This window comes from Anguilla anguilla, chromosome 2, assembly GCF_013347855.1.
Source record: "Anguilla anguilla isolate fAngAng1 chromosome 2, fAngAng1.pri, whole genome shotgun sequence".
In the NCBI taxonomy this organism is placed as follows: Eukaryota; Metazoa; Chordata; class Actinopteri; order Anguilliformes; family Anguillidae; genus Anguilla; species Anguilla anguilla.
Window position 1 is genome coordinate 8,919,591 of NC_049202.1, and position 21,067 is coordinate 8,940,657.

At 45.4% G+C, this 21,067-nt stretch overlaps 1 protein-coding gene across 6 annotated transcripts in view; it reads right to left on the reverse strand.

The window, feature by feature from the left end:
* Window positions 1–21,067, reverse strand: part of LOC118220813 (sodium/calcium exchanger 1-like) — a 142,841-nt gene that overhangs the window by 109,906 nt on the left and 11,868 nt on the right. For all 6 annotated transcript variants that reach the window (XM_035405098.1, XM_035405102.1, XM_035405099.1 and 3 more), the window contains exon 2: window positions 17,474–19,324. In XM_035405098.1, the coding sequence (XP_035260989.1) occupies window positions 17,474–19,287 (1,814 nt within the window). In that variant the 5' untranslated portion in view covers window positions 19,288–19,324. The remainder of the gene's footprint in view (window positions 1–17,473; window positions 19,325–21,067) is intronic.

Genomic DNA, 21,067 nt, shown 5'->3' on the forward strand with positions numbered 1-21,067 from the left:
AAAAAAACTCCCAATTCAGCTACTCGTGATAAACGGCCATCCTGTGGACCACTGGCTCCTCTCAGACCAGTCCGATCATTCAGCCCAACAATCACACAGCCCCCGGTGCTGTTATTGTCATGGCGATTCATTTCCTTTCAGATTTGGGTCTCCGTGAAGAAGTGTGTAATTTAACCTTTGAAAATGAATCTTGTTCTCTTTTTTTTTCTGGCCAGCCAAACAAAAGGTAATAGCCTCGTGGAGAAACGGCCCTCCTGTCGAGCGAGCGTCTGGCTCCTTCTTCCACTTATGTCTCGCTGTTGTTTTTCGGAAAAGGTCCTCTTTCACTCAGTTCTTAGAACTCGGAAATGTTGTTTCTAGAATTTCTTGGTTAGTTGCGCGTTCATAAACTCTACTGAAATATACCATGAATTCGTTTTTTTTTCCCCCACATCTGACTCAATCATTTCCTAGATTTGATATTTTCTGACTGATTACTACTCAAAGCTAAAATATCTAGTTTGTTCATCACTGCATTCTGAGAGTTGCAAGCCCACGGTAAAAATACTACAAAAAGCAAGGCTGTATGAGAACAGCTAACTATCCACACCAAGACACATATCATAGTGTCTCTCAAATGCAGCAAATTATAGAAAAATGGCGTGCAAAAAAGAACAAATCCCACAAATGTCTGTGCGTCAATGAAAAAGTGGGCTCAACAACTTATTTGAAGTGTGAGTCACCCTCCAGGACTGACGAAATGCAAAACGAAAAATCAGAATCAGCCCTTGGACTGAAGTGCGAAGATTGAAACCCGGCAGCCGCCAGAGTTTTTAAAGCATTATCAAAAAAACTTCCAGGGAGGACTTATGGCAGCAGGAAGACCGATTTGAATACGATGAGAGAGAGGCAGGCGCTCGGCCTGTTTGGGGCGATTGGGCGCTCGCTAAAACCCGACGCGGTACGAGGGAACAGTTATCTTGACCCGCTCCTGCGCCTCTTCCTTCAGGGCCCCGCGGCTGTCGGGCGATAACGCCTTCCGCCCCTTTCCCGCCGAAAATTCGCGGTCCGCTGCACCCTGGAAACGGCTCCTTTCTCCCCCTACCACCAAATACACGGAGCCTTCCATCACCACAGCCCCACGTGAAAATAAAAACTACTGTTTTACTATTTATTTCATGCCAGACTTTTGGTTCCTGGATATGAATGAGGTTGAAGCCTTTTCATTAAATGTTTTAACAAACATTTAAAACACTCTGCATGTTACCTTGACTATTATAAAATTTAAAAAATTAAAAATATTGCCCATTTTGTAGGATTTGTCACAATACTCTTCACAGTATGCCCTGAGCGAAGCCCCTACAGAGCAAGCCAGAGGCAGCATCACTAATATTTATAAGCAAGACTTTTCACGGGAGCTAACCGCAGTTCTTTACCTCCAGCAACTTTTGGAAACGTATCATTTCAGGCAATGAAAAAAAGCAAGGAATAGAGACACGAGTTGACTTCTCAGAATTTACTCCATAACTGCAGAACTAGCCACCGAACACTAAAAACCTGCACTGTCACCACACAATTTCCAAAAAGAATCACGATTTTCACATCCATTTCACTTTAGCCAGCCACTGCTCCTTCTACTGGGATACTGAACAGCTGCACGCCATTTTGTGAATCGTGAGCAAGTACGTTTATCATCATTACTGATTTTCAACTTTTCAAAAAATGCAATCGCTTATAATTGCTCACAGACGGCATTTAGGAAACTAATCAAACCGGGCATGAAATTTCCTAAATAGCCAATAAAATGACTTTGAATTTTAAAATAACCACAACATAAAGAACTGAAACATCTGCTAAACTGTGATGCAACATCTGCGTTGCATTCAAGAGATGCTAGTCTGTTACCAGGCGAAGAAGAAGAAGTCGGTGACAAATAGGGTTCCACTGAAAGAAAAGGGGGGGCCTCCACTGCACCCCCCCCCCCCCATCTCATGGGCCCCCAGGGTCCCCCTTTCTGACAGCACTTTCAACAAGGGGCCGCTGAGACGCCCGAAGCACTTTGAGGGAAAATGTTTAAGCCACTTCAATCAGGAAGCAGAATTAAAGAGGACGGCAGCAAGGGGGCAAACAAGTGTCTGCTCATCAAATTATCACATAAAAGCCAATTAATCTCCCTCCTAATGAGCTGGACTGCGGTCTCAAATCCTGTTTATCCTGTTTGCAGCCAATGTTTTCCCTTTCCTTTCCTCCATCCTTTGATTTTCAATTGTTTTTTAATGAATACTTCTGTCTTAATTTGAACCTTTAATATCGCATTAAGCCCTGTGAATGGCACTTTGCTATGACTTTTGTCAGTTAACAATATAACACACTGCTGGATTCTCTTCTTACAGGTACATGTACCGTGGGTGTCCATTGCTCAGGCCCTATACTGCAAAACTAAATCTCTTTATCTCATGGACTACGTGAGTGGTTCACGGTAGTTAATTAGTAGAGCGCGCATAACTGTTGGCTGGTATCAGTGTTTTGATTTGCCCAGAATCTGCCCTTCTGTCGGGTTTTGGGGAGCATACGGGTCCCAGGCAATGGCCCGAAATGAGCCTAAATGGGCTGGTGGGGCTCACTGTGCTGGCCCTGCCGTGGGTCCCGGAGAAACCCGGCAGGAGAACAGGCGCAGATGTTGCAATTCACCCCCGACGTCATCGAGACTCGCCTCTTTCAATCGCTTTCGCGCACGGACGCAGCGGGAGGGAGAGCACTTCGCTCCGTTCAATTCACACTTCCCAGGGTGCAATGCTGCGAGTCAGGGCTTTTCCTACGCAGCAGCCCAGCGGAAACCAGACCCCGAGTCTAATAAGCACCTGAAATACTTTAACCCCTTTAGACACCGGTCAAATCCCGGCAAGTCAATAACAGGGATTTGACCGGTGTCTAAAGGGGTTAAAGTATTTTCACACTTCTGGTGAAAGCTGATGTTTAAAAGAAACATCAGCTTTCACCAGTAACAATGAAAAACAGTCACAATGGGAAGAACAGTTGCTAAGGCAAAAGAGTAATTATGGAAGTACAGTCACTATGGAGTTACTAAGGAAGAACAGACACACAGGCAGATCAGCCGCTCTGGAAGAACAGTCACTGCGGAAAAACAGTTACTATGGAAGAACAGTCACAAAGACAGTGCGGTCGCTATGGAAGAACAGTGACTATGGAAGTACAGTCACAATAGAGTTACTAAGGAAGAGCAGTCACTGTGGAAGAACAGTCGCAAAGGTAGAGCAGTCGCTAAGGAAGAGCAGTCACTATGGAAGAACAGTCATTCAGGTGTGGGAGTCCAGGCCGATAACTAAGTACAGCACAACTGGCAAGACCCCCAATCCCCTCTCTGCCCCCACCAACCCTCGACACCTGCTTAGCCTCAGCCTGGCAGTTTTATAATGGCCCTTTGGAGGTGCAGTGCAGAAGAGGTAATTGCCATTTTATCTTCGCGTATCGGTTTGGAGCAGGGGAAGCCGAGCAGGACGGGCACACTGTACGAGCGAGGCCGGCCATTAGGAGCTGAAGTCAGACAGAGAGGCTAGTGAGAGTCGAGCTGAGAGCTGGCCCCTCTTTCTCCGGCTGTACCTGCAGCGTGGGCGGACTGCAGGGCCTGGAGAACGGCTCCCAGCTCCGTACCCCGTCAGGGGAGATTTTCACCGACTCTTAAAGCAGATTAGCAGTGTTGCTTCGTGACAGCGTCTCAGCAAAAAGCGCTAAAAATAAATAAATAAAATTGAATTGAATTGGATTTCAGAGATGAAAGATTTTGGGGCATATACATATTGCTATGTTTCAGAGCTCACAGGCAACAAATCCAAGATTTGCACAGATTAAATGTTTTTTCCTCTTTTTTTTTTGGGGGGGGGGGGGGGGGTTGTGGAGAGTATTTATGCGTATTTTGATTTATTGATAATCTCTTAATCTGTGAAACACCGAAATTGGAAAAAAAGCAGAACATTTTTCCCTGAGGGTTTAAAGGAGATCCCAAATAATGTGGTGGTCTGTATGAGAACACGCAACTGGGGCTCACGGCTCCTGGTGAGTTCAGGTGAGACATAGCACACTGCACGTGCTTCTAAAACAATATTTCATTGGCAGCTTAACCGGCTCAATCCCCTCCCCCTCCCTCTCCTCCTCAGCGAATGAGAGGTGAGCACTCTGGAGGAAAAATGGCCACCGTGGATCTGCACAGATGAGTTTAAATGCTGCTCACTGAACCATGAGAACCATAAATTTTTCATCAATAAAAACAGGAAAAGCCATCAAGCATGTCAAATTCACACAGTCTCCTGCGAAACATATTTCATATAATGTAAATTTCTCCTAGAGAAAGGCCATTAGATGTGTTACTCATGGATAAAAACACAATGCGATGACAGCATCAGTAATAGGAACATATTAGATTCCAAGACTGATGTCGATTACTTTAAAATGCAACACGTTCAGACACAGAGTCTACTGGAAAAAGAAAACAAGAAAAAAAAGCAAAACAGCCGAATAGTGAGAAACAGCACAAGCCAACGCTCTCACACTTTCTTAGTGAACCCACTTCTTTTTTTGGCAGGAAAATTAGAAGAATTCTGAGAGAAGCAAGTCCCCTCATTCCACACAGACACACGCAAGGGAGCCTGGGTGTCCTGAATGCTTGGGTCCACTGTGGGCTAACTGAACATAATTTAGGGACAGTGTTCCCTCAGGAACATCATCACAATCGCCCAGTGAACAAAGGGAGAATCCCACGCCGTTCCTGTGTTCGCTTCGGTTAATGGGTTTTCTAGGGAAACGCGGCCTTTTCTCATTAAGCTCACAACTCATTTTCAGCCTCAATGCCAACCTCAACTCACTGTAGGCTGAAATCTGAGCGAACGACTCCAATTAAAATTCAGCCGACCTTAAATCAGCAAATGAACCGCACTTTCAGAAATACGCGTTCAAATGGTTTGCTGTGATCTCTGAATCTGATAACGCACTGCCAGATTCGTTAAATTCTCCTGCGTGGTAGGAAGGGGACGTCATCATGTGCACATTCAGACGGAACCAACCAGAGCTTAGAAAACTACACACAGATTTTTAACCAATGGAACGTTATGTAAATCAGAGTTTCTCAGCCTTCCGCAAGGATCATCACTATGTTAAATAAATTTGATTAGTAATGAATAATTGTCACTTGTTGCTGTGAAAAATAGTCATCAATGCATTTTCTAAAAAGTCCACATATCTACAACATTTTGCAGTATATTCAGTTTTCGTACTGGAGGATCTTATGTAACATGCATCGGAGAGAAGATGGACGGTGTCACTGCATCCAGATGTCCATGAGGACTGAATAAGATCATCTGCAATAGCAATGCTAGCTAAATAATCAGCTACTAAGCACTGTTCACCACTTTAGTGCTGTAAGGCTAGGGGCCTGACAAACAAGGCTGGGATACAGGCAGCCTTCCTCCACACAGAAATAAATGCCTAGTTTCTTATTAAACCAGTCTAACTGTCAAGGCCTTGTTCTCCTGAAATGATTCTCCTTGGCATGCGGTGCCAAATCCACCCCACAAATTAGAGGAAATTATTTTTTCAGTGATACAGGCTTATTTACATGAAGCCTGTCAGCTTACAAAACCCAGAAATGGATAAACACATCACATCTTCCCCGGCAGATCTTCTCCCTCTCTCCCATATTGACTTCCCACAATGCAATTCCTGGCTCGGGAACACAAACACAATTCCGGGAATTAAACCATGACGCTCCTCAGGGGCAAGAGACAGGCTGCAATGGAAAAGGGGGGGGGGGAGGGCGAGGGCCTGAGCCTGCACTACCACACACCCAGAGTGAACACACACGTGGCGACAGTGAACACACGCGTGGCGACAGTGAACACACACGTAGCGAAAGTGAACACACACAAAATTAGTGAACACACGTCCTGACAGCCTAACGGGGACCTAGGTAAGCTCATAGGAAACAACTACGACAGTACATAAGAGCGAATAATAATACATAAGAGTGCATATGAATGCACGACAATACCAAAAACAAATACATAAGATAATTAGGTACTTTATTAATTCCCAAGGGATTAGTTATTGACAAAAGCGGTCCTTTCTGTCCATCTATAGACGCTTCACTTATCAGTTGACTAAAGAGTCCAGCACTGCATCAAGCCTGGGCTTGAATACATCGAGTCTGGCTCGAGAACATGACCTGACACACTGCAGCACAAACTAACCACTCTGAGCAAAAAAAGAAAAAGAAAAAGAAATTATAAACATAAATAAATAAATACTTCTGAAATCAGGGCAAGATTTTTAAGGCGATGGGAAAAAATGCACTAAAATGCACCTCCCAAATAAACGTAATCTGTAGACTACAATAACGCCCGCTTGTCCTGCTGATAGCACTCATTCAGAAAAAAAAAAAAAAAAAAATCACTTTAACTGTCCACTGGGCGACGACTTCAGAGCCCGGGCTCTAGTCAATGCCATTCCATCAGCTCAAAGAGGGATTTTATACGTAATGTGTGCTGCACGGGTAATCAAGAGAGACGGAGAGATGGAAATTTAAAGGGAGAAGGAGGATAACAATTATTAGCGAGCCATTTCAGTTGTGTGTGGAGAAAAAAACATAAAGATCCTCAAAAAATGTACTTCAGCATCTGAAGGAATTAACATAATAAACGATAATGAGTGTGTGTTATACTCACCATTAAACAACAAAGCTCTACTGAGTAAAATCAAGAAGCACTAGAAGGTGAACTTTAAACAGTGGGAGCAGCATCTCCCATGCTTGATATTTCTATCTACAGCTGGGAAATTCATAATCCACAACACTGAGGAGTATTTATTAACATAATTTTGGTTTAAAAAAAAAAAGAAGGAAGGTCTTTTTTTTCCCCTCAGTGGACACTCAGCAGTTGCTGCTGTTGCTAATGTCATTAGTAGTAGTTGCTGCTGTTGCTAATGCTATTAAGTCAGCTAAAGTAGAATAATTTACTTCATGGCTTTTTCCCCCCAGTGTGTTCCTGTTCATGGTGAAATTAACCATGACAAAACGAAACATGGAACACTTAGGTGCACGATGACTGCCGAGGTTAACCTTAGCCTCAGAGAAATGGCACTGAATTTTCTGCGCACGTACGGAACGCGGCGGGCTGTTTTACGTTCATGTGACAGTTACGAGAAGAGCACACAGCAGTGGAGGATGCTGGGTAGATGACTGGCGGGATTTTGGGATTAAGAGCTCAAGAAATCGCAAAGACTCAATGACAAGAACAGGCCATTCAGCCCTTCTACGCTCCTCAGTTACCAAAAGCCTACAGAGCATCCATCACCGCTTCAAGCCAGGACTTCATCACCCGACGTATCCCTCCGTCTATTACATAACCCGGCCAGTGGCTCTGCACATTGATGACTTCCTGTTTAAAGAAGTACTTCCTGATAATGAGAACACAGGGTCTCTGCTCTTCTCGCCAATTGTTTCACCATTCTGTATACCTTCCCCGCACCCCCCCAAACTGATCGCATGAACACCATGCGATCATCTGACCTAGAGTGGGGGAAGCAACAGAGAATGAGAGGCGAGTATAATTACATTTACCGTTCACTTCCCTCTAAGTTTGCCCTAAAAAGGCAACACATTTCAGTGGCGGTGATACCTCTGTTTCCCCGCTTCTGCAAAGTGAGCATCACACTCTAAATGCAAGCGTACTTAAAACCTTTTAAAAATGTGTTATCAATAAAACATTTATAAGACAATGAATCAAGCAGTAGTGTGTACACGTATATATAAATGGCTTAGAGGAATTCTTAAAATAGAAATGGCTGCTTATTCTGTCACTAACAGGAGGTGCTGACACTGTACAGGCTTAGAAGTACAGGCTAATTACCAGATTTTTGATGCACAAGGATAATGCATCATTTTGTTTCTCGGTGATCAAAGGTCTATGAATATGTTTAAGATGAGCAGTGTTAAGGTTGTGGAGAGCAACATGGACGTTTAAGAATAATACTGTACTTACAGCAGCTTTATTAGTGAAAAGTACTTAAAGACAACAGACTCAAAGGGCACCAGAAGGATTTCAACCGACTTAAGGGCAGTTGTTAGATCGATAAATACCCATATTAATTTCAAATGATTTGGAATACATGTGAATGGATGCATCCACTACCTGTGTGTGTCTCTCATCAGTTTCAGTTTTTCAACCATCATCGTTTCATTCTGACCTACTGTAAACCTCATGGTTCCTTTAGTACTAACATGAACCATATAAGGAAAGTTAAAGCCGGGACGTTTCCATGGTTCCCCTTTTTTGGACTCAAATATTATTGTCATATGCACCTTTGACAAGAGGTTCACTTGCATTTCACACCAAAAAAAGCAGCACAGTTCCAGTGGCCTTTAAATCAATGTTCAGCGTCCACTTTTGCATGAGGAAAAAAAAAAAAACACACACACATTGCCCTTTCCACAAAGCATAACTTTTTAAAAATAACAAAACAAACATGGACCCTGAATGCTTGTAATACCTGCCCTTTTTTTTAGAGGAAGGCTCTTCCGTCAGTAAAGTAGAAGGTAGCCAAGCAACTGCATGGACTGAAGGAGGGAAGGCTGCCCCAACCCCAAACATTAACCCTTTGAAGAGCAGGTTTCATGGAACGCTTTTCCAAAATTCTAAGTCAGTGTTCTCGAACTGCAGTACTTTCAATTACCAGAAGTGATTGTGTTACATCAGCATTAGAACGTTCAGTAATAAGAACATTCTAATCAAGTATGTGTGACCTCACACCATAAAGGGAAAATATATTCCGTCCTTTTCCGCCCTATCTTCCATCACTGACTCCACTGCACACTGAAGGAAAATAAAGCCATAAGGGATGGAGCATCATCAGCGATGGAGGCAAGTATGAGCGGAATTCGGAAATGAACCGTAAAAATAAACAGCGCTATTAAATGTTTTGACTCACTTCTGAAAACGGCAAAAAGACCGCTTAAGCCTTCCTCTAAGGACTCATACAATTTAAGCAACAGCGGGGTGGGTCGGCCGTGTATCGCTTTACCCCGCGTGAGGTTCCCGGCTCACAGGAAGAACGCTTCGGTGCAGGGATGTTTCTGATTAAATCAGGATCGCTCCGGCTTCTGATCTGGGGAATCTGGGAATTTGTTGTTCCGCAGCAGCGGGACCTGCGCTGGGACACAGCCGGTCCCCCGTGTGATCAGGCACACAGCAGACACGCCGACATCCGAGAGGGGAGGAACCTCTCGCACCCCGTGGCTCTGCCATCGAACACGCCCGGCGTGTCCTGTCAGGAACACAGACAGTCATACAGGCTCACATGTGCTGACATGCACGCACGCACACTCTCACACACACATACACACAAAGACACACACACTCACACAAACCCACATGCAAGCGCACAGGCGGATATTTCAGGTAAATTGCACACTTCTATCAGACAGCACTTCAAGCACACAGAGAGCTGCCGGTGTGTGGAACACCTGGCCAGGTCATACAGAAGAGGCAGAGGACCTCGGGCCTCACAGAGCGCTGAACACTCTCTTTCACTGGCCTGCTTTTATGAACAAATCTCCCCAAGGTCATTAATAAAGTACCTATTTTATGAAGTCTCTTGCTCTTGTGTTCTGAAAAGATGATTCCGTTTCAAACCCACATACATTGTCCTCCTGATACCCGGAAAAAAAGAAATAGTTTAAGTATTTACATTTTTTTTTTTTTTGCATAATATAAATGTTTTGAATGGAAAAAAATGTCGGAGTGAAAATATTTTGAAAAATATAATTTTATTTTTTTATTTACTGTCCCTTGTAGTGTAGGTTTCAGCATAGCAGACTATATGGTTCTTGAGATTAAGATCAGGGACTCATGTCCCCTATAGGGGATAAAAAAAATGAACTGCCGGGTCATACGACGATAAACTACCTAATGTAGGAATGAGACTGTGGGGAAGAATAACTCAGAACTGGCCCCAGCCTGGAGGCCATTTCACCGCCTGGTAACACTGGTAACACAAAAGACTGGTCTCTCCAATGGAAGTCCTTCCCAAAACAACACATTTCCAAGGTCCTTTCTATTGTTTTGATACTTACAAATGATACCTTTCCCTAATGATTCAGTCTCACACACAACGCACACACTATAATTTGTCTAATAAATGAGCAGTGCTTCATCTATTATGTTAAGGTATCTGACTAATAGTCCCTTGCCTGTGTTGTTATCTACACCATTGTGCACTCGAAAATAATTACACGGCTGAAGATTTGGAAAAGCACAATACCAACATGCCTGAACAGCAAGGAACAGATCGGTGACCACACCCCTGGTGGCTCATACTGGTATTGCAACGCCTAGTGACACATTGATGCATTGCAGCATTTGCAAGGTTCAATTAAAATGACTGACATGGACTAAACCACTGGAAGAAACAGTAAGACAGCTCGGCTTAAAACCGCTGGATGCAGACTTAGCCAGCTGACAGAAATGATATACAAGACATGAGCTTCACTACATCTATTAAATTTGTCCTGAAATAAAACGTCGCTGAATGACGTTTGAATGAAAAGGAGAACCAAGGACAATTTAATAGCGGTAGTGCAGTGTCATGCCTTAAAAGCTCAAGTTAAACATTTTTTAAAAATCCAATCTGGTTATCGCTGATAGTTCAGTATGTTCTGGAAAGGAAGCTTCATTTCAGAGGTCAATAGTTGACCGAATCATTCTGAGAACCACTAATCCGGTGCGTGATCATGGCCGGCGCAAACTAAATCTGAGGAAAATCGGACGTTTCTTGGATGTGATGACTACTCAGTCAATCATTGGCTGATTAAATTTGAACCCATTTTGTCAGTTTTTTGAAGAAGGTACATAATCAGAGTCAAAAATACCCAACGTTCCTTTCTTGCCCAAGAGGAGAAAACTATGAAAACAAGTAAAAATTGTATTTTTTTTATTTATTTTTTTTACATGTACCCAGATAGAGTATAAAGCCAACAAATGTGCTAGTTTTGTCCAGGAACTTCCATCATGCATCCACACTAACAATACACACCTCAGGGCTACACTGCAGGTTTTAAATGTTGGACAGTGCCAGTGCCCACACTTAGCACCGAGTCTGAAAAGAATCCCCACTTCAGCTGTCAAAGGAGCAAGTCGCGGTAACACCTCCCGCCTCTCTCTCCCACCCCAAAAAATCATCTCGAAGCCTTTTTTGGAAAGCCCTCCGTGTGAAGACTTGAAGCGGTGCTCGCATAAACAGGCGGATTATTCGAATCGCTGGAACGCGTCGGAGACGGAGAGAGGTCGTTTGTCTTCGGTCGGCTTCTCCGCCAGACCACACGTGATGCTCAGAATACAGGCCCACACCTTGGCCAGCAAACGGCAAAGGCGGGATTATACGGACTAGTTTTAGCCGTCTGCATTACTGAATGAAAATGGGACCACACCAGAGGAAAGGCCACCTGATAAAAGCCTACGGGAACTTAGCCGTTGAGATTTTAACACTCCAGACGACAGTTAAAACTCCTACCGATTATAGACAGTTTTCATACAAAACATCTTCACAAAGATTAATGGCAAAATTCTTATTTTATGCGAGTGGGCATTTTGTGTTAGTCGGTAACACGTTCCATTACCGTTTCAAGGATGTGAAGGTGCAGTTCATAATTATAACTAAAAAGTACTTCAAATAATTATTTGATGTGAAGAAATGAAGGAGTTTTTTTCCCCCACTTGAGCGCGTTTCCTTCCAGTTTTCACTCCGTAAGGAGTTCTCTGTAAAAAACGCTATTCAAATAAAACTGAATAACACTGATTAAAATTTGATTAATAAAGGTGCACACGTCTGCCTACTCTGGAGTTTAATTTCATTGAGCCAACCTTTCGGCTTATCAGCCCTGTCCATGGTAGGATGGACCTCCCACGGAGAACTGCGTCTTAAACCCTATAGCACAATGATTACTTGACCCAGGTGCACTGAGCGGTACTGCTGACAAAGATAATAAAAAACATGGTCTTGAATTGGAAGCTCTGGGAAACGGGGGTTAAATAATTCCCAGGAGCGTCTCGCTGAGGCGGTGGAAGAAGGTGGCTCTCTCAGCACGCTCATTGCAATTCCCTCTTGGAAAACCACTGAGGCAGGAAGTCCCCGGAAGACTGACGACTAGAGATGGTTGCACCCGAGGGCTGGGCTGAGTGAGATGAAAATGTGGGGGGGGGGGGGGGGGGGGAGTGGAAGTCCTCAGGATGAGGAATCTCAAACTCCAGTCCCAGAGGGCCACAGGGTCTTGCTGGTTGCTGAGTTTCAGCACTCAAAGTCACTGAAGTGTTAAAGAATTCAGCACACACCTTGTTTCCAGGGCGTCATTTGCCCTTTCTTAGCCCTTTAGTTGATGTTCTTGGTCAAGAGAGATTTACAATAAAGGTGAAGCACTTTTGCTGAAAGGCATGACTGCAGTGCCCCATCTGGGAATCAAACCTGCAGCCTCCAAGTAACAAGTTCCAGCATCTCAAGCACAACACTACACTGAAGATGATAAAGAAACCACAAAATCCAGCAGTGACTAAGGCCCTCCAGGACTGGAATTTGACTTCATTTTATTCTGCTATTCTGCTTTCCTTTAGAAAAGAAATGATAAATATGGCAGGTCCTAGGTTATAGCGGTTGATAAGGGAATTTTGCATTTCCGCGGTGTGCCACTATCAGTGCTGTTCTCCCAGGGGACACCACCGAAAGTCAGGGAGCCAATCCCTGAGCTCCAAACCTCCTTCGACGCAGTCGACTGAAACGGCACCTCACATCCCCAATCCAACACGCTGAACGCCAGACGAAAGCTAATGACCTTGCCGTCTGTCTGAGGTTTTATAACGCCCCCTTTTCCCTGGTTCCCCAGGCCTCTGCTATGTTTCTTCCTGCTTGACTACAATCACAAAAGATCCGCACTCGATGTTCCTCAGCCCAAAAGATTCAATCATTTTGGCGCCTTGTCTGCGGAACAGTGTTCGGCGCCGACGGCAGTCTTTTACGCCCAACTCCAAAGCTCCATCACAGGTGCACAAGCTAATTAGAGAGGGGGAACAACCAATCAGAGCCACGATTTTCAATTAGGCAGTTAGAGTACTTAATTTGCGACAGAAAATCGGTTTCATTCTCATGCCGTCTTTCACCCACAGAGACCAGTTTCCCTACCTATTTCAGTGCGACCGAAGCTTTCTGAGCTCACGACCCACTTCATGAGCAAACCCATTCACCCCTTATTAAAAAAGGTCAAATGCAGAATTTCATTGTATTTGACAACAGCTGTATGAACACTGAGTAGTGCAGGGATTCATTGGGCTTGTGTGAACTACAGTGGAAATTTTACACTCAAGTTTTTTTTTTTTGTCATGTAGGCCTATATCTGGTGACCATGCACAACCCCTTTACACTTAATAGGACCTGCATCACACATAAGCCTTGATATTGTTCATATATTGCTAAATGGAAAAACAACTTTATTAAAAAGATATATTGCTCTTTATGTATTCCTTTTTCAAAATATTCCTCTGAACTTCTGTTCCTGGTCAGATTTTAAAATCTCCGGCCAAGCTGATGTAACCTGATGTCAAAGCCTAAGCTCGAAGCCAAAGATTTTCTATCCCGCAGTTCGCTGCAAAAATAGGAACGCTTTACAAAGAGCCAAAACCGGCAACCCTGGGTCTGAAGCAGGCAGGAGGCTCACAGTCCTCAGACTTTTAAAATGTACCACCTGCCATCTGGATCAAGAGGAGAGCTCCTGAGCTGGAGAGACCTGAACCCTGTAGTTATAACCTCCTGTGAGTGGCTGTCAGTTCATTATAAACAAGAAGGCTCAAATAGGCCCATGCTATTCTTCAGCCCTCTCTGGGGACCTGAAATGCCAATACCAGAGCAAGGCATGGTTAAGAAGAGACTCTTTCTTTTCGATGCATGTACATTCAATGTTCGCTTTCTCCAGTGACTGTGTAAAACGTCAGGTGTTCCACATGTTTGGTGGCTGATCTGTTGCCTTTGTGACACGCAGCAATAGTGCTGAAGGGACCATGTCACCCGCTCCTGTTTACCATTTCCCTGTCTGACGTTCCCCTTCTGTTGACACTGTTACAGGGAGCAAACTGCAAGGCACCAATCTGAGCATGTGGATCTAATGCAATTCCACACTAATCCGTGTTTTTAAAAAAAAAATGCTTCCGCAAAAACGGAAACGTTCGATTTGGCGCGAGCAAAATGCGTTTTCTGAGCGTGTGACGCAACCCGGAAAAACGACCCCGAGCCCCCCCCCCCCCCCAACCCCCCAAACCCTGTCCGCTTACAGACGTCACAAAAACGCTCCTTTGCTCCCCGGGAGCTTCCATCTCTTGAAAGGCAAAAGACCACCGCTTCCGATCTGGCGTGAGCGAATGCTTTCACAGGCACTTTCACGCCCCATTTGCATCCCGCCAATAATAAAAAAGAGAGAGAGAGAAACAAAAATCAACAAACGCAGGCCGCTGCACGATGGCCAACACCCCCCCTGTCCCGGTCTGGGCGACCAAAACATGTTGCTGCCTTTGATTACCCTCAGTAAAACACATCAGCCACCAAAGACCAGCCTCCAACAGCACTGAGTCCCTGCCAGTCTCTTCTTTGCCCAGCAAACACACACGCATCCTGCTCCTTTGTTCCGTTGAATGAAGAAGGGGTGTGGGGGGTGGGGGGGGGGGGGGGATAAAGAACGTCTGCTTTCATTTCCTGTCGTTCCTCAAATGCCACACACAACAGTCACAATCTCTCCATCACAGTGCCTCCCAGATCAGTGGTGATTCTGGAAAATTGTACAGCACAGGGTAAGCTCATGGGGTGTCATGCATTGATTATTCACATTATTGCCTCTGTGCCATACAGTAAAATATATATTTGCACACCTTGAAGTGGAATCCTCCACTAAATCCTCGGTGAAAAAACAAGCCTCTGGCATTAAGAGAAATGTAATTTAATGTCACATGCTTCCCTAATGTAGCTACCCACATGGAGTAGCTGTTAAATTAAGATGGAAAGTATAGGAGAGACATTGTAATATGTGCAGTAGCATCCAGTTTCTCATTTTTCAAATGAAATGTATACTCATTCCTTTTGTGCTCGGCAATGCTTATTTTTTGCTCTCTAATTCGGGGATCTAAACTGTTTATCCAACTGCAGTCAAAATTAATGGAGGAGACCCAGAAGTTTTCCTTAGCCGAGTACGAGCCTCTGTTTTCTCTCCGTTAGGATTATGATTTTCTAATCAGGTTCCCTTCATGCTGCGATAACAACAGGAGCCATTTCCAGTTTGGAGCCATTAATTATATTGTAATAATTGTGTTATGGAGGCTAATCAAATGATTGCAATTTTTTAAAGAGATTTGTAGAGACGCACATGGTTTCTGGCTCCTAAGAAGCTCGGAAGAAATTCTCATGGTTGTCCAAGAATCGTAAATCAGGAAGGGCAACGTTTTACATTTAGCAGAAGCTCTTGCCCACAATGCTTTGCAAGCATGTCATTTCTACGTACTAACATTTATACATTTTTCACTGAGGAAATGCAGGTTAAGCACCTTTCTCAAAGAGACAACGGTACCAGCCCAGTTGGGAATTGAACCCACAGCCTTTGAGTTATGTACACAGCCCGCTAAACATTATAATGCCACTGACTCCGTTCTCCCTTGGGTAACACTGAGGAACGTTAACATGTGGATATACTTTAATAAGCTCTGACCTAAAAACCTGAAGAAGAGGACGTTTTTCATGTCTACAGTCACAGAAAGGTTTTCCCCAGTTAATGTGCACGCCTATGTATACTGAAATATGAGAACAAAACAAGTGTTTTACCATAGATGCCACAGTGCCCAAAATCAACACCGCTCCCTTAAAACATAACATCAGTCCCAGGATATCGTTTGTTTACAGCCAAGTGCCACTTGAATGATAATGTGGTGTGCGAAATAATCATTTAATTTAAACCAAAATACAGCTCTGTGGGTGTGTTTTTGGCTCTGACTTTAGTGTGGGTGTTGTGTGTGCCCGGTTCTGTGGATCTCTGGCCTTCTCTGAGCACGATCTGCAGGAGCACGCGTTTAGATTGAGCTCCTACACAGCTGCTAGCCTAGCGCCCGCACTTATAGCCACACCGCTAGCGAGCTAGCAATAGGACTGTCGGTTTGGAAATGGGTCCTTTGACATTGTTGCATCAGCAATCAAGTGGTTATAAATATTGTATTGAATAAATCACAACTTCTGCTTACAGAGAAGCAACAAGAGCATGTTATAGGCCCTCCCACCACAAACCACAGAGCAGCCGGTCTAGTTTACCTGTTTAAGTGAGGCCTAGTTACATATCTGAAATTCAACTTCAACAATAGAGCTTTCATTAAAATAGATTTTTACAGAAAATAACAGACTTATTCAAATTTTTAAATGAAGATGCACTTCTGTTTTGTTTGTTTTTTTATAAAATGCAACTCAGGGAAATTGCTTCATAACTATAAATTAGGTTGTGAAAATTTGGCAATGGCTGTATACTGGGGGAAAAATAAAAACAGTATACAGCCCTTGCCAAATTTTCACACCCTAACAATTAGCTGTATACTGCTTGCGAGCAATTCCCCAAAAGCACATCGGGGATATATTTCTCAACTGTAGGGTGCAGGTGTAACCTTAGGATTGAACACGGTAGCATATATAACAACCTGAAGGAAGTGAGGTAATAATAATAGTGTGAACACAGCTCACTGGGAACTGCCTTTGACGTTACTGTTGCAAACTCTAATCGCCAAAAGAAGCACCTTTCAGCGCGACCGGCAAAGCCATTTTGGTCCAAATTGATTTTCACAGCTGTTCCGCAACGTTCCGTCTAATTAGGCAAGACAAGGCATGGCCAGGGGGTCAGGGTTTGAGATGAAGCTGGACATTTTTCTCCCCTGATAAGTGACGACTGACACCTCAACTATGTAACAGTGAAGCCTTGAAGGAAGAAAGAATGAATCAGGAGGCAGAGAGGAAGGACAGGGAAAGAAGTTGAAAAATGATTCGTCCTCACGGCATACAAGCGCTCGGTTTCCGCTGTAAAATGAAAATGTCACGAAAGAAAACAAGAATTCAAACACATCAGACAAATGCAATCTGGAAATGGGAGGGTGAGGACTGACTGCACATTGAACAGCTGATGTGGGGGAGATCATACTTGTGCGCCACTGCAGGCATTATCCGTACATTGTGACTGCAAATGTCTGACCTTACAGTCAGAAACCAGATTAATTTTTAAAAAATTCTTCTTAGGCTCTACTGAAGAAACACTGAAATGTGGTCTTGCCCACAGTGATCCCTGTCAATGTGCAATCAGGGAAAGAACCACACAGAAATGACCAGAAAAAAAAAAAAATGAGAACACTGTAGTAAAGGCAAGCCGGAAACTTACAAAATTTCGTCGTTCTGGAATTCCAGCACTCCGTGGGTGTCTTCGAAGTCCTCCCCTCCCCCTTTCGCTGTGCCTTCGACGGTCTTGTATGGGACGACCACCACCCCGCGCGCCCCCGAGGTGCGGAGGACCTTCACCTCCATAATGCCGATGCTCTCGCTCACGTGCGTCACCGTCTCCTCGAACGTAAAAATGCCGGCGTGGTCGTCGTCAAAGATGGTGACCGTGGCGGTCGAGGGCAGGCCCAGGCAGGCCAGGCTCTCCACGTGATTGGCCTCCGAGTTCTCCTCCCCCGCGCCGTGCGATATCACCTTGACGTTGCTCAGGTGGATGAGGAAGTTCTCGTCCTCCTCGAAGATGTCGTCGTCGATGATGCCCACCCGAATCTCCTTCTGCGTCTCGCCGGGCTTGAAGATCACCATGCCCTCGGTGAACTCGTAGTCGGACCCGGCGTTGGCCGTGCCGTCCTCGGTGCGGAACTCCACGGAGACCGTGTTGGTCAGGTCGCCGCCGCGCCGGACCACGTTCACCGCCACCGTGCCGCAGTTCTCCAGGCACTGGTACGAGCCGGGTTCGAAGAAGACCTTGGACACGGGGTCGTTCTCGGCCACCTCGGTCCGCACCTCGTGCATGCTGACGGCCTTCCTGGCCTGGTCGGCCGCGTGCTTCTTCAGGATGTTCCCCGCCCCCGTCATCAGCCTGGTGGCCTGGCAGCGGTAGAAGGCGCGGCTCTTCTGCTGCTGGCTCAGCACCTGGTAGTTGGCCAGCTCGATCAGCTGCTCCACCTCCTTGTCCGGATGCTTCTGCTTCAGCTCCTTCAGGATCTTCGCCATTTCTCGTCTGGCCTCGTCCTCGTCCAGGTCTTTGTCCTCCAGCTCCAGGGTTCCATCCAGGAAGTCCACAGCGTGGGAGTTGAGCATCTTGCCGTCCATCTCGATGTCCACCTTGGGCGGGAGTGGCCTGTCGCCCTCCATCTCGATGATCATCCCCCGCTGCTTGCCGGTCCTGTAGCGCTTGTAGACGTACTTGTAGAACAGAAGCCGGCGGTCAGCGACCCAGGCGAACACCACGCAGAGGGGAAAGAAAAACAAAGTGAGCAGCCCCTCCCACACCTGGACGACCCCCGGGGTGATGACGGCCAGGATCAGGTAGAGCCAGGTGTAGGCGAATATGCTCCAGGTGGCGGTCACGAAGAAGACCCGTAGGTGCTTGACCTTCCGGTGCTCCCCGTCGGGCACCACGTAGACGCAGAGCCCGATGATGACGAACATGTTGAACGCGGCGCTCCCGACGATGGTGTTGGGTCCCAGGTCGCCGGCGTGGAACTGGTGGCCGCAAACCTCCACCACGGAGAGCAGGATCTCGGGGGCGGACGAGCCCAGGGCCATCAGGGTCAGGTTGGACACGGTCTCGTTCCATATCCGCACCGTGGTGGTGGTGGTCTCGCCGTTGGGCTTCTTGATGGTGATCTCCTTCTCCTGCGAGGTGATGACCTCGATGGAGGCCATGAAGCGGTCGGCGACGATGGAGACGCCCAGGAACATGTAAAACAGCGCCACGAAGTAGACGGTGGCCCGCGCCACCTTGTCCCCGAAGGAAGGGTCCTGGGGCTTCCACACCGGCAGGATCACGCCCACCTTGCATTCGTAGCTCCCCTCGCAGGAGTGGTTGGAGGACTTGGCGGCCGGTTCCGGCGCCGGGCTCTGCTCCACGCTCTCCGCCGCCGCGCTCTCCGCTCCGCAGAGGAACACCGCCAGCACGATGCCCAGCCGAAGACCCACGGACAAGAATGGGGAAATCCGCGCCCGTCCCATGGTGCTAACGAGATGCTAGTTCCGCCTCTTCCCAAGTCTGTGAGAAGGAAGAAGGGGAGGCGATTATTTAAAAATCACATTTTTTGAAAAATGACTTGATTTGTTTTGTTCAGATAGAACAGCATCTGCTGTCATCATCAAGGCACTTATATTACATATATAACACCATGGTACTTCTGTTGTTGCAGACACTTCTGAGAGGTTGGACGCTATAAAATAGTATTCATTTAATGTATTACATGCATATGCAAGGTGCATATGTACATATGCTTTATCGCACCGAGTCATGCAGTCAGATGTTTTTGACTTTTGACTTGTACACTGCTGCCAAAATAAGCAACCCAATATAGGATTGCTAGTGGGTCACATCCAGCTCTTTCCAATTGTCACCATACACAGGCCTCCCCTCTAAGTTTGTCATCTCAAGAATATCCTTTTGCATTGATGGTGCTATGAAGAGTTCAAATGCAGACTTTATGTCTTGTACATGACTGCTAGCATATCTGGTGGGGCCTGGAACCATTTTAATGACATTAGCAGCACTAAGTCTACCCTGTCTTTCAACTGGGGATCCGGACCATAGTAGTTCTCCATTTTTGGAAGTGAACATGTCAGTTCTTGGTGGTTGAGAGATGACAGGGGGGTTTCTTGGGGGTTGAGAGATGACAGGAGGGTTTATTGGTGGTTGAGAGGCGACAGGAAGGTTTATTGGTGGTTGAGAGATGACAGGGAGGTTTCTTGGGGGTTGAGAGATGACAGGAGGGTTTCTTGGTGGTTGAGAGATGACAGGACGGTTTATTGATGGTTGAGAAACAAAAGGAGGGTCAGAATGTGGTATCAGAGATCTCGTGGGAACTATGTTTTCTCCTCTCTCTCTCTATCTCTCTCTCTCACACACACACACACACACACAAATTAATGTGAAAGTGCCCTCAGCCAACACAACAAAAACAAGATCAAAATGATGGTTTTATATAACAATATATTTTTGGGTCAAAATGACCCCAACAACACCGATGCGTACAACATGTGTACAGGACATTGAAAATAATTTTAAATGTTTTCCCCATAAAGTTAGGAGAAGTCATGAAATATCTAGCTGAAAAACATATGGTAACCATATTTTTAGAGACAGTAAACATTGAACGGGGTCAAATTGACCCCAAACATAATAGGAGGGTTAAATGGTTTTGTCCTCATGATCATATACCTTCACCAAACATATCTACTGCATCGCCATGGATGTCTCCTAGCCGCTAGGGGTAAAGGCCTTTACTATGTCGTAACACTAAAGGCTGTTTATACTTCTGCATAGTACACGTAAAAATTGGTCTGTGTAAGGGTTGTGTGCAATGTGCGGCATGTGCGGTTGCAGACCACGGTCGCGTTGAAGACGCAAACCTCCTCAAGAAATTAAAAACGCGTAGTTAGTAACCAGCGCCCGCATACGCCGTAAAGAAGACGATTGGTTGACTGCTGACATGAGGTCACTGGCATACGGCTCTGACTAACAGGTTATAACAGTTGATTCATAAAACCGATAGGCAACGTTAAATATGCGACTAAATCGATGAGGTTGTGTGTTGATCTGACTTATGGTGTGGGAGTTATGGCCTTTTACGCATGACCCTTTGTTATAGCGCCACCATCTGGCCGACATAAGCGATTTGTAGTGCCTGAGTAGTGGGGGGCCATAGGAACCCACCTACCAAATTTGGTTGCTCTAGGAATTATTGTAGCTGAGCCTCAGACACTTTTAGCGGAGAAAAAAATAAATAAA